The 14,780-nt window shown below is 37.7% G+C and overlaps 1 protein-coding gene across 6 annotated transcripts in view; it reads right to left on the bottom strand.

Annotated features, from left to right (window-relative positions):
- The window catches only part of LOC134217767 (uncharacterized), a 566,229-nt gene that overhangs the window by 137,742 nt on the left and 413,707 nt on the right, over positions 1-14,780 (bottom strand). For 4 of the 6 annotated variants that reach the window (XM_062696573.1, XM_062696572.1, XM_062696574.1 and 1 more), the window contains one exon: positions 11,260-11,775. The exons of 1 other annotated variant lie outside the window; for it this stretch is intronic. In XM_062696573.1, the coding sequence (XP_062552557.1) occupies positions 11,260-11,775 (516 nt within the window). Of the gene's footprint in view, positions 1-11,195; positions 11,776-14,780 lie in introns of all 6 variants that reach the window. One more of the 6 variants, XR_009981158.1, reaches the window with a different exon arrangement.

The raw sequence follows: 14,780 nt of genomic DNA, 5'->3' as shown, positions 1-14,780 counted from the left end.
AAAAATAACACTAGTCAACAGTGTTTTAAACCCTTCAACCATTTTCAGTGTACTTGAAAGATTTTTCTTCACTGAATTCAGTCATGTATTCAGATTTTATGTAACACGTCCAGTAGGGTGGCTCAAATTTGTATGGGAAAAACTTTTTTCAATTTTTTTGATGGGCCGCCCTCTTATTCGGTTCTATTTGATGCCCTGAGGCTCTGGACAAAATTTCAGCCAAATCGGTCAAAGCTTGAGCGGAGCTAAGCTCGTTGGAAGTTTATATGCAAAAATGTATGCAGAAACATCCAAAAACAGTAAATTGCAGCTGGACTACTCAACTTACGATGAAGAACTTTGATACTCCTTCAGATCTTGGAGAATTTAATACAGAATGTTATGCAGAAAACCGCGAGAAGATTAGAGTTTGCCCGGCTAAGTTATTAGCATTTCTCTAAAGTGGGGTTTGAGCAAATTTCTTTGAAAAGAAATAAATTCACCCCTACAACACTCCAGTAAAATGGTAATATCTTTGCCTAATAAACTCTAATCGTCTCGCGGTTTTCAGCATAACATTTTGTATTTAATTTTACAAGAACTGAATGAGTATCATGGTTCTTGATAGTAAATTGTGCCGTTCAACTGCAAATCACTATTTTTGGATGTTTCTGCATACATTTTTCTATATAAACTTCCAACGAGTTTAGCACCGCCCAAACGTTGACCGATTTGGCTGAAATTTTGTCCAGTGCATCAGGGCACCAAATAGAACCGAATAAGAGGGCGGCCCATCAAAAAATTTGAAAAATTGTTTTTTGAGCCACCCTAACGTCCAGTTTTTGAGAAAAACGGGTTTAAATTCACAGAACTACGTATTCTTATGGGAATTTGGTTTCTCTGTTCTGTAAAGCTGGTTTTCGGTTTATAACTTTGAGAAAGAGGTTTGAATTATATACAAGAAATCGTACAAGATCTAAGTAAGTTGTTGAATCTTATTTGACATGTTCATTTGTTGTGAAAACGTAATTTGTTTCACAAAAGTACGTATTTTTAGTAAAAAGAAAGAAATTTGGTTTCTCTGGTCTAAAAAAGTTCAATTTTTGCTTCTCACTTTGAGAATTAGGTTTGAGTATCGTAGAATAGGCCTTGCATGATGCAAGGTTTGATGGATTTTATTTGGCACTTACATTTGTTGCTAAAAACGTAAATCAATTCACAAAAGTTATTCTGCAAAGCTGATTTCGGTTCCTTACTTTTAGAATAAAGTTTGAATTTGGTGAAATGGGTCTTGTAAAATGCATGTGGGTTGTTGGATTTCATTTGGCACATTCAATTGTTGTGAAAAACGGAATTTAATTCACAAAAGTACGTCTTTTCATAGGAATTGGGTTCTATTCTCTGCAAAGCTGAATTTCGGCTCCTAACTTTTAAAATAAAGTTTGAATTTTGTAGAATGGGCCTTGTAGAATTCATGTGGGTTGTTGGATTTCATTTGGCACGTACATGTGTTGTGAAAAATGGAATTGAATTCACAAAAGTACGTCTTTTCATAGAAATTTTTTTTTCTCATCTGCTAAGCTGAATTTCGACTCCTCACTTTTAGAATAAAGTTTGAATTTTGTAGAATGGGCCTTGTAGAATGCATGTGGCTTGTTGGATTTCATTTGGCACGTTCAGTTGTTGTGAAAATCGAAATTTAATTACAAAAGTACGTATTTTCATAGAAATTTGCTTTCTCTTCTCTGCAAAACGGAATTTCAGCTCCTAACTTTTAGAATAAAGTCTAATTTTTGTAGAATGGGCCTTGTAGAATGCATGTGGGTTGATGGATTTTATTTGGCACGTTAAATTGTTGTGTAAACGGAATTGAATTCACAAAAGTACGTATTTTCATAGAAATTTGGTTTCTCTCCTCTGCAAAGCTGAATTTCGGCTCCTCACTTTTAGAATAAAGTTTGAATTTGGTGAAATGGGTCTTGTAGAATGCATGTGGGTTGTTGGATTTCATTTGGCACGTTCATTTGTTGTGAAAAACGGAATTAAATTCACAAAAGTACGTCTTTTCATAGAAATTTGGTTTCTCTCCTCTGCAAAGCTGAATTTCGGCTCCTAACTTTTAGAATAAAGTCTGAATTTTGTAGAATGGGCCTTGTAGAATGCATGTGGTTGGTTGGATGACACGTACTTTTGTGAATTCAATTCCGATTTTCACAACAAATGTACGTGCCAAATAAAATCCAACAACCCACATGCATTCTACAAGGCCCATTCTACAAAATTCAAACTTTATTCTAAAGGTGAGGAGTCGGAATTCAGCTTTGCAGTGGAGAGAAACCAAATTTCTATGAAAATACTTAAAATACGTTTTTCTCAAAAACTGGACGTGTTACGAAAAATCTGAATACGTACCTGAATTCAGCGTAAAAAAATCTATTGAGTACATTAAAAATGGTTGAAGGGAGCGAAAAAAAGTTCAATTTTGTTGGATATAATTAGGTAAGGAAAAAGCACCACTTTTGATATGCAATAAAATCATCGTTTATGAGCAAGCACGGTTTTGATATATGTTTGAACATCATATTGGATTTCATTACGTTATTGCCAATTATTATATGTTCGCTTGCTTATTGAGATGGATATAGGGACATATACCCTACTAAAAAAACCAGTAATTCGGTTGTAATGCGCTCGAGTAATGAACGTTGTTGACGGGAATAGGGGATGCTGCCCAAATGGTTCTCTACCCTACAGATTGCTCATTTGTCAACGTTAAGACGGCAGGACGTGCTAATGCGTAAATTTGTATTCAATGTGGACATTGGAGCATAACCAGTCGCTTTCAGTTTATCTATCGTGCTTTCGGTGAGATTTCGTAACTCTTTTGAACACTTTTTTCTTGCAAACGACCTACAACAGTTGAGAAAGCTACTGCTCATGTTGTTCGTAATATTTTAATAAACAAAATCACTTTTAAGTTTTTACTGACTAGTTTGGTATCGTTTGCTTGACTAAAGAAAAAAATTCAACCATAGTGGAAGTTTGCTTTTTGCTTTTTCGTGAGCATTGTCATGGTATATACAGGAATTAGACAAAAAAGTTGAGATAGGCAATATTTTGCCGAAGTTCAAAACAGCATAACTTTGCGTAGAAAAATCCGATTTCGATGAAATTAGGACCATCGGATGCGCAAACTCTTGTAGTACACTATCCCCCTGAGATTGGCCATTGGCCACCGGAGATGTTTCGGGTTTTCTGAGGGTACGTTTAAAATGCATTTTTTTTCTGCCTGTTATTACATGTGCCGTTTACTGACATCTTGTTTAATGTTTCCTCAGAAACTAGAACTAATATGCTGGCCAATGCTGGCTGCAGATCCAAAATCCATTAGGTATACGCAGAGATATGGCCATTTCCGTGAAAATGGTACGGGACTGGCCATACATCCTGAATAAATATGACTTTTGCAGAACATCCGGAACCTGTTACAAATTGGCCAGAGAGTCTTACAGTCCTCAAAATATATCTTTAACTAGTTGACCCGGCAGACGTTGTCCTGCATAGTAGGCGAGAATGTGCATTTCGAACTGCCCATGCAAAGTTCGCATAGGAATCACAATTTTAGTTTTTCACGGTTTGCTCAACTTTACTCGTAATTTTTACATTAGGAAATATCATATAAACCCGTCGGAAACTATAACAAATGTTTCTGCTAAAGAAATGAAAAAAATCCATCAAGCCGTTTTCGAGTTATGCGGATACGAACACAGACCATTTCATTTTTATATAAGAAGAAGATAAATCATCGTCCTGAGAAAACATGAATTTTGACACCCATTTATGCATGGTTCCAGATGGTGCCAAAACCGGCTCTTCCAGGAAGGCCCTTGTAACCTGCTATAAGGGTGTCAGTGGACACTATCATTTTGGAAATGTTTCTGTAATCATCGTCTCGCAAAGCCATGGAGAAAGATACTCATTTTTGCATTATTCCGATTTGTTATCATTTCATAATGTTCCCGGGACCGTTTTTACAGAAATGGTAATATCTCTGCGTAGTTTTGATGGATTCTCGATCTACATCCACCATTGATCGGCATATTAGTTCTAGTTTTTGTACAAAGCATAAAACATGATGAAACTAAACGTCATATAAAATGAAGAGCAGTAGAAAAAATGCATCTTGGACGTACCCTCGGAAAACCCGGAACATCTCCGGTGGCCGAGGGCCAATCTCAGGTTTTGCATAATGATAGTATACTAGAAGAGTTTCCGCGTCCGATGGTCCCAATTTTATCAAAATCGGATCATTCTACGCAAAGTTATGCTGACTTGAACTTCGACAAAATTTCGCCTATCTCAACCTTTTTGTCTAACCCCTGTACCTATAATGCATTTTGCCTTTCTCGTACAACAAAGTTGTACCGAAAGGCTATTATTTCACTCCAAAATCAAACTTTTTATAGAAGTCTCGGAGACCCATTATGTTATATACCAATCGACTCAGCTCGTCGAATCGAACAAGTACCTGTCTGTCCGTGTGTATGGGTGTGTGTGCACACGGAAACCGAAAAACATTAGCCACTTTTTCATATGGTAATTCTTAACCGATTTTCTCGCAACAAGTTGCATTCGACAAAGGAGGAGAAAGCCTTGTTGATCACTATTGAATTTGATTGCCATTGACACATGCATTTAAAAGTTATGAAGAAAATGAAATCGAACTATATAAGGTTAGTGTCTTGGCTAAATGCGAGAAAGGCAGTACATATCACCACTCGGTCAATTAATTTGGGTTTTTTTTTCACTAAATGTGAAAATTGTGAAATGTTTGAAATGTCATAACTGTTTTGGTTCATTAGTTTACCATCACCAAATTTTTATGGTAGATAGCTAATATAATGGACCGTTTTCCATAAAAATTAGGTTCGTAAAAAAGATAGGGTTTTGAGATATTTGAGTTTTTGTGACAAAAATGATATTTTTTAATACAAAAAATAAATTTTATTTTACGTCGTACATTTTCTTAAAAATCACCATTTAGTTGTCTAACTTTGCTGAAAAATCATAACAATAGAACATTCCGTTTTTGCTGTGCAGCTTATTGAATATTTTTGAACCATTTTCACATACACCCTTTTGAAAAGTTAGTCGTGACTCAATATGAAGATTTGATATCGAAAAATGACGATTTAGATGAAATTGAAAAACTGTGCAAAGTTTCAGATATTTTCGAAATGGTCGCTCAGGATCGACTGCCATGCCTCCGTGGAATGCCTCAAGTATGTTTTTTCTTTTCTTTTTTTTCTTTTTTTTTGTAATATTTTAAATGCTACAAGTTATGACGCTTTTGTTGTTTTGCATTTTTTTTCGAAGAAACCATTTTTCATGACTTTTGAATGTTTTGTTACTGAGCATTAGGGTGGCTCAAATTAGAATGGATTAATTCTTTTTTTTAGATACATCGTTGGTTTATTCTGTTCTTTTTGATACCCAGTTGCTCTGGACAAAATTTCAGTCAAATCGGTTAACGTTCAAGCGGTGCTAAACTAATTGTAAGTCAATATAAAAAATATATATGGAGAAACATCGAGAAACATTAATTTGGAGCTACATGGCACCATTAACAATGAAGCAGGGTTGAGAAAAATCAAATTTTCAAAAAAAAAAACGAGAATGATCAAAACTCACCTGCGATCTTACTTTTAAATTAACAAGTGATAAAAACTCGCCAGCGATTAAGAATCGTTTGAAAATCGTATCTTGATTTGAAGCATTTACCGGCGACAACTCGCCTACCTTTTTTCACGTGAAAAGTTTTCACATAAAAATTGCAATCATTATCGCCTGATAATGATTCAGAACAACACTGCGCTGAAGAACTATGATACCCATTCTTGCAGAATTCAATTCAGAATATTGCATATTGCTGAAAACCGCGAGAAGATTAAAGTTTTCTCTGCGAAGTTTTTAGCATTTCTCTAGAGTGCGTTTCGAGCAAATTTCGTTTCTTTACACTAGAAAAGAAATGCTAATATCTTTGCTTGATAAACTTTAACCCTCTAGCGTTTTGTAGCATAACATTCTGTATTTAATTCTACAAGAACGGATTGAGAGTCATACTGCCCATGATTTCATAGTTGACGTATCAACCATTGCACTTCCGCATGTATCTGAGATGATTCAGGGACAAATGAACATTATTATGACATCCTCATTTAGATATTTGATTGCATTGAAAGTTACGCAGGTGCAACCTTCAGGGCCATAGGACAGGTGTTCAATAGCCGGTCCAGTCAAGGTAATATTTGAGAAGACGAGCTATACTTAACTTTCCTTTGCCGAAATTATTGTGTTCATCTATAGGCATCTGAAAAGACCGCGATTGTAGCAACATTTAGGTTCGGGGAAACGGGGACAATCAGGGAAGGACCAAATGAGCACATACCCCAGGAATTAGAAATAAAAGAATGATTTTTTTCTAGCTTTGAGCTGCACGTGAAAAAAGCTGCTACGAGGAATCTTCATTCAACCTGTATCCGAACACTGAGCATAATTTTATTTTATTTTCAAATCTTTGATAAAGTTCATTTGATCGTTTTGTAATTACATCCTAGCCATATATTTAAATCATTATCTAACAGACATAGTTATGACAACTAGAATTAAAAAAACTAGTTGAACTAATCGCAATGACAATAACCACTTATTCATCGCTGAGTTTCTATCCATTTCCTCACTACTGACTGGTGTGACAATAGCCTTTACGGAACTGCATTGTATTGCGTATTGTGGTGTGTAATTATGTTGTCAAACACAACCAATAACGAACCGCAGATCATTCAAACCACAGACGGCGCTAGTGTCTGCTCGGTATTTCAGTGCCATAGGGGAAACTGGACACACATGATCCCCGGGGACACATGATCCCCCCCTGTTTTCTCGAAAACTAATCACATTTTTATACCAGTGATATGTGCAAACGAATCTGTTAGATAGATTATTGAATCTGAGTAACATTTTATATTAGTTACTTTATGTATATGGGTTTTACATAGGTTTTATTATTTAAGCATTCTCAATCCTTTTTTTCTTCAAAGGAGAAAAGTTTAATAACTTTGAATATGTCCAACCAAAACGTAACAAATTTTTACTGGACAAAGTTTTATTATTGTAGAATTGAATAAATTCATTCAAATAACTATTGCTTATGTTCCATTGAATAAAAAAAACAAAACAAGATAAATACTCAACATGGACACACTTGATCCCCCACAGTTTGGACACACTTGATCCCGATATTGCATATATTAAGGCGTTTGTTGTATACCGTCGCATATTATTGTAATGTATGTAACTAATTGATCTGTTAAAATTATTTTCTAGTTACAAAGTATAAATAAATGTTATTATGTTATTTAAATGTTTTTAGGTTATTTCTCTTTAATTTTGTTAATCAGTTAATACACGCGCAATTTGAATTTCTCAATAAACTTAATTCATTAACCAGAACAAAGTGTAGTTGAACATACTTAGTTTTGATTAGTTTTATTAAATGCATTTTACATTATTTTCAATGAGGAAGAGTGTGAATTAAGCTTTGAAAATATTCAACAAATCACAGGGCTTAAAATCAGTATTGTTCGATCATTCGTTTTTTTTTTCGATCTATTCGATTAATTTTTTTTCGTTTGAACGAGGAGAAGTTTGCTTACAATCACCATTTATTTGTAAATCTTCTTAAAGAATTTTTAATTCATTCATTCAACATCTTTTGGTAAGTCGTGTAAGAGAAATCGCATTTGTGTAATAATAACACTCACTACAAAAATGATGATACGTGATAGTACCATATTGATGTATAAAGTCATCATCCTGGTATGATCACGGTTGTGGTATTGGTAGTAGTCTGGCGATCTCGATGTACCGTCGTCGGGGGAGGCAATGGGTCAAATAGGGGTGAGAAAGGGTCACTGTTTCAGCTACTTAGAATGATTGTAAAATAGATTAAATGCATCTGAGGGCAAGAAGATCAAAATATAAGAGACCTTTTTGAACAATTTAAAAGAATAATTAGATTCTAAAATTACAAAGACATATTTATGTATCGATCAACCATTTTTGGTATCATAACTGTATCAATCATAAAGAGAGATCCTCTTGGGAACATCATGGTTGTCGTGATATGACCACTGTCTTTTAGTGGAGTGAATGGTTTGCAGATAAATCATCATCACCATGTCAATTTTGTTGCTATAGCAGACATTCTATCTGTCACTATTACTCTATTCGAGAACTAAAATACTTGCCTTGCTTAATACCCACAATATTTAATTTTCGCACGACTGATATTACGGCAGACTATGAAGAATTATTAGGATTTGAGGCTAGACCAATTCAACCTTTCATTAGACTTGGAAGAACCTAAACATGTTCAGCTCATAAAGGGATCAATTTCCCCCTATATGGGGATCAAGTCTCCCGCAAGTTTTGAAAATGCCAAATTTTCTATCTTTCGGCAAAATCGATATTTTGGTAATTTTCATGGACAAATAATTGCTTCCAATGACGTTTTTGAATAGCTTATTAAATTCTTTATCAAGTCCATCAAGAAGCGTGCAAATCGGTCCATGTTTTATCGAGAAATATCCTAAACAAAAAGTGGGGATCATGTGTGTCCAGTTTCCCCTACAGCATGTTTCGAACATTCAATAGGCACCGAACGGCACGGCGGTCCGGCAGTAGAGCATGATGCATTGCCCTCGTCCGGGGAATTTCATTAGGGAATCATATTCGCGACAACGTGACAAAATACAAAACATCACTATGCAATGTCTGACTATGGAGCAGCGGGTTTCAATTTAGGAGTCCCGCAGGGTCATCGATCAAAATGACCAAGTTTTAAGACAAGATCGAATGTACGTGGCTAAATCATTAGTAGACAGTGATAATTGTACTGAAATTAAATTTATGACTTGGCATGTCCGACAAAAATTGTGAACCTCTGCGTCAACTCATCACTGGTCTAGCCGAATTAGCGGCGGTAAAATTCATCATTATACATACTAGGCGGTTATTTAGTGCTTCCTATGCAGCGGAAGGTCTTGTTTGTACAATTGGATATTCATTCAGCTGCCAAAATAACGAACAGCAGTGCCTCTACAGTATGTTGATTGGTTTAACTTCGACAGAGAAGCTAACCGTGCGGTGCTTCTGCTTGTATCCGATAATCGCAATTTATGCACTTAAAAATCTAAACATACACACTGGCCGCGAACATGGTGCAGTTTGGATAGCCATTGAAAATGTTTCCAAAGCTGTTGCAGGCTCGTAATTTTATGAGGAACAAGCTACTTTCAACCGATGCACATGAGATTAGTATGTGGGTTGTTATCATAATCATCAACAAGCTGTCTGAGCAGGAAAACAAGGAAACCATTATGTTAGGGTTTTTTTCTGGGGTCATACCTACATTATTTTATCCAGAGTTGAATAAATTCCTAAGGTGGCATACATTTTTTTAAGCTTTCGTTTGAACATCAAATTTCAAAATTCTTTAAATTGCGGGAACATTTTTATGTTAAGATACTTGTCACCCTAAATCTCTCCAATGGAATGATGACTGCCCTTTGATTTTAACATCACTTGGACCGTGCGCTGTGGTATCCTGTTCCTGGAACTTGCTACAAAATTTCCACATAGAGTTAACCGAAACGAGCGCACCGGGCTCCTAACTACATGCGTGCTAATGGTAGTGACCGCGCGGTGCGTGTAGGTGTGCGAATCGTGTTTGCCCAATCATGTATTTCGCGAATTGTTTCGCTATTTTTTGCTGTCAGCAGCCGTGCAAACTAACATCCAAATATTCGGTACCTGCTATTGGTGGACTCCGCTATGGGAACCGTCCGGTTGGCAGACAGGTCGGCAGTGGGTTGTTTGTTTGGCGTTTGTTTTCCAAGGATAACGATGATGATAGAGGAAGCTCTCTGACATGTGAGGACACTTTCCTTTCAAATAGAGCTGTTGGATGGAGATCTTTGAACCGAAAGCTTTTGCATGTGTAGATAAGGGATTTCCTTTGAAATATAATTCTGATTTACAAAAGTTTGTCGAAAAAGAGTGTGTTGAATATTTAATTTTCGATTTCAGGATATCTTCTCACGTTAGTGTTTTCCGCCATAGATAAATCAATTACGGTAACTTATAGACTTATTAAAATCGATGAAATTTTCTTTCAGACCTGCGTAATCAACGATCAACCGTAGTTCCGGAGGCATAACTGTGCTTGAAAGATGGGTCTTCCAGCCACCTTAACACCGCTGTGATCAAAGTGCGTGCCTGCCGAATGTTTGCGCTCATGTCTGCGGTGGTGTCACGGGCGATGTTAGTTTCATGCTTCCCCCTCCAAATGATGGCGTTTGAAAACTTCGTGGGTGGATACAAGGGTGTTCCTCGACAAAAGGGCTGTTTTGGCGTTTCAATTATTGGAGCCAAGCTGCTGGCTGGGCGATGCGATGGTAGGCCACAACAGCGACTATTGTTCATGGTGCGGCCAGCCGTATTGTTTGTTGTTCACACCTTTGGTCGGTGTTGTGTGCGTTAGGTGTCAGGAGTCGCTCGCTGGGTGTTATATTTCGAGAGTAATACAATGTTCACGGCAAACCGGAGTTGTGATTGAAGAGATTAGGATCTGTCATAAATTCCATGAAGTGCTTACAGCAGGGATGAATTTGTTTTCAACTTATTGCATGTATCTAATGCATTTATGAAGCTTATTTGAAGATTTTACTATTAAGCAGCCAGGAAAAAGCATCTTTCAATTACAACTAATTATAGTTAGTTTTTGAATTGATAGTGCATCTGTAGCGTCAAAAGTGTGAAATGTAAGCAGCAAAGGCATCTGTTTTCTTTCATCCAAAACCAATTGACGTTATAATTCATGATTTACCTAATGGTAAGTATCGAAAACGGAAATCAAATCAGCCACGTTATATATACTCGTATTAAACAAAAAACGGATATGAAGTGAGAAACACAACAAAACAAACAGAACGAAGAATTTAAAATTAAGATGAGTGAACATGAAAATGACAACAACACAAGTAAGTGGAAAGAAAAGAAAAATAATGAATACATATCATGATAAGAAAATGAAGTCAGAACAAAAGAAAAACACAGAGAGAAAGACAGAGAGATCGAAACTCTATGGAACCCACCGGAGTTGTGCGCGAGCGTGGCTCAGAAACGGTATATTTGGCCAAGCGGTTTTCAGTTATGTACCTTTCTCGGTCCGTAACCGTGCCCGTACCCAGCACCGGCGGAGGTTGGCCGCTGCTGTTGTTGGTACGGGGCGGGTTCGGTTTGAAAGGGCGGTGGGACGTACTGTTGCTGATGCTGGTGCTGTTGGGGTGTCGGACGGTACACCGGAACTGGTGATTGAACGTGCGCCCAACCGCGAGGGCTATGGCCACCACCGACGATCTGGGGCGAACGGGGTGAGGCCAACGAAGCCGTCGATGGTGACGAATAACGGCTCTGCTGCTGCGGCTGTTGCTGATGGTACGGGGCACTTACGGGGCGGGCCGGTTGCTGATGCTTCTGCTGTTGGTGTTGTTGTTTTTGGGGCAAGACGGCACGACCCCCGCTGAAGGCCACTGTAGAGGAACCAACTGGGGACGGCTGCTGGTGGATTGGGTACTGGGGCGTTTGGTGCGGCAACGAAGGTGGATAGCTCGGATACTTGAGCTGGTTAACCGGCGACTTCGGGGTGTTGAGCGGTGAGGTGTGGGATGTAGCCTGCGGGGATGGTTTGTTTACGATTGATGATGGACGCGTGGATTTGTGTATTTTATTTTTCGGTGATGAGGTAGAATGAGCGAAAGCGGTTTTCGATATTTTTTCGTTTCCGGATATTTTTCGGAAGAAGAGAAAAGAAGAAAAATTAAATTAAAAATGATGGCATCAATCTGTGAGTGTGTGTGTTCGTGAATGGGGTCGTACGTGCTCAGATCGCGAATGGGTGTAAATTTTCCGATGCAAAAGATCAGGGCTATTTGAGTCGTTACCGGTTTTGGAGCAACAGAAATTGAGTATCGATAATTGGATTTAAATCACATATCATGTTGTGTAAATTGATGATAAGCAAAGTTTGTTTTCTCGATCTATAAAAACATGTATCCGAAATACTTTCAGCAGTGTACGAATGAGTTTTATTTCGTTATTATTATAAATGTTTCTCAGAAAGACAGAATGAATGTTTGTTCATTAGTATTTTAAGCGTTGTTTTACATCCTACTCTATTGACTCCTCTATTTTTTTTTAAAATGGTCGTAATCAATTTCGTTTATTTGACGTGACTGCAGATATAATTGAACCTATTTTATCTGCTTGTCACACAAAAGATTTTCACTAGCAAAGTAAATGACGAAGATATTTGTTAGTATGGTACACTTATACATTTTATTCTTGACCCGAATTAAGTTTCTTAATATTCGAGCACATACGATTAAGAGGAGAAGAGATAAAATCTTGTGGAACTCTTATTTGCTGGTTTTATTTCTTTCTTAATTTTAAACTAAGAGAACAAATTAAACATAAAAATTAATATCTAGTCCATTTTTCCTTTTTCTCAGCATATTAAATGAATGTAAAGACATTTTACAACAGCCAGTTTTTCATCATCGTGAGGGTCTAAAATCCCATAACAAAACATAACATTTCTGCAATTATTTATGCTTTGTAAACATTGATTTGTCTCGCATGTCTCGCCATATTTACTGATCCACGAACGACAAACTTCACACAGGAAACGTTGTAATGAATTTGTCTTTATCGCGCCAAATAATCCAAGATTTTAAATATCTTGGCTGTGCATATGCACAGCATATGTTTCGAAATGGACAAATTGATATGAAATTTGCGAAAAAGAATCCACGTGTCTTGGAGGGACTCGAACCCTCAACCTCCTACTCTCTAGATAGGCGTGATAACCCCTACACAACAAGACCACTTAAAGGTCACGTTTGCGGAAAAGCCATCAGAATCCGAGTACCAACCTCCACCGCGGTTAGCTCTCTTTTTTGCAAATTGAATATCTTTCGGATGCTTGATTTGCCCAATCTCCACATTTGCTTTACTGTTGTATATCCACAGCCAAGCGAGTGCACATTGTTTATTAAACGAGAGGATCGATTAAACGAGAGAGGCTGTGGATATACAACAGTAAAGCAAATGTGGAGATTGGGCAAATCAAGCATCCGAAAGATATTCAATTTGCAAAAAAGAGAGCTAACCGCGGTGGAGGTTGGTACTCGGATTCTGATGGCTTTTCCGCAAACGTGACCTTTAAGTGGTCTTGTTGTGTAGGGGTTATCACGCCTATCTAGAGAGTAGGAGGTTGAGGGTTCGAGTCCCTCCAAGACACGTGGATTCTTTTTCGCAAATTTCATATCAATTTGTCCATTTCGAAACATATGCTGTGCATATGCACAGCCAAGATATTTAACAAAAAATGGTTTTCGTACGGCCGAGTTGCCGAATAATATGCAATTAATTGTAATCAAGTGTCGGTCTTTCACCGTCATTAGTCGTCTGAGTACACGCGCCCGTTTACGTAAGGGCAATCAAACTCATCAAATGCTTTAGCCAAGCAAGCTTTTGGCACAGCAGAGTGCGATTGAATTCGCATTCTATACCGTCCCGCCCAGTCCGTTGCTGGGGGCATGGAGGCGATCCTCTGTTTAATAAACAATGTGCACTCTGCTTGGCTGTGGATATACAACAGTAAAGCAAATGTGGAGATTGGGCAAATCAAGCATCCGAAAGATATTCAATTTGCAAAAAGAGAGCTAACCGCGGTGGAGGTTGGTACTGGATTCTGATGGTTTTTCCGCAAACGGGACCTTTAAGTGGTCTTGTTGTGTAGAGGATATCACGCCTATTCAGAGAGTAGGAGGTTGAGGTTCTGAGTCCTCCAAGACACGTGGATTCTTTTTCGCAAATTTCATATCAATTTGTCCATTTAGAAACATGTGCTGTGCATATGCACAGCCAAGATATTTAACAAAAAATGATTTTCGTACGGTCGAGTTGCCGAATAATATGCAATTAATTGCAAGATTTTAACTTTATTTCTGGCTCAAGTGCTTACGACAAATGGTGGAACGGTGGTTATGTGTCTCGTTCAATTCTTGAGCAATGAGCACAGTCTCAAGGTGAGATACTTTGTATGTATACAATTAAAATCACAACTCTCTTCGACACATGGAGTGCAGGATTGGTGTACCCTTTTTGTGAGCGCGCTGAATCCATCCCAAAGTGAACCGGAAGGCGAAGATTCCACCCTAAACTTTTTCCCAAACATGCACATTCCCGCACTCGGGAGCCCATTTCGCAAGCAAAGTGAACAAAGTTCCCAGAGTAAACTCGTTGAAATAACAACACGTCTTCCGGTGCTGGAGCGTAGAAAAAGGCTTTATTTTTATTTTTCGGAAACGAGTTTCTTCAGGTGCGTGACAATTTATTTGTCATGTTTATTTTTATAATAAATTTGTGATGGTATGGGCTCCCCTGAACGGCGTATGAACGTTGGGAAACATATTTGAGTTAAATTGTTGATTTGCGCAAGACATTTACATTTTTTCTAAGTCGTTTCTTCGTAGACCAGATCAGCTGTTCTCATGTAAATACTTTCTTGGTATCATCGATGATGTTAGCGTGTGACTTTGCTCGTTTTGTTTTATTCTTTAAGCAAAAGCTGGAAGACTACCGCTCAAATTTCAAACGCCCTAGTTCCTTTTTTT

The sequence above is a fragment of the Armigeres subalbatus genome, chromosome 2, assembly GCF_024139115.2.
Source record: "Armigeres subalbatus isolate Guangzhou_Male chromosome 2, GZ_Asu_2, whole genome shotgun sequence".
NCBI classification, from domain to species: domain Eukaryota; kingdom Metazoa; phylum Arthropoda; class Insecta; order Diptera; family Culicidae; genus Armigeres; species Armigeres subalbatus.
This window is presented reverse-complemented; position numbering and strand designations above follow the sequence as displayed.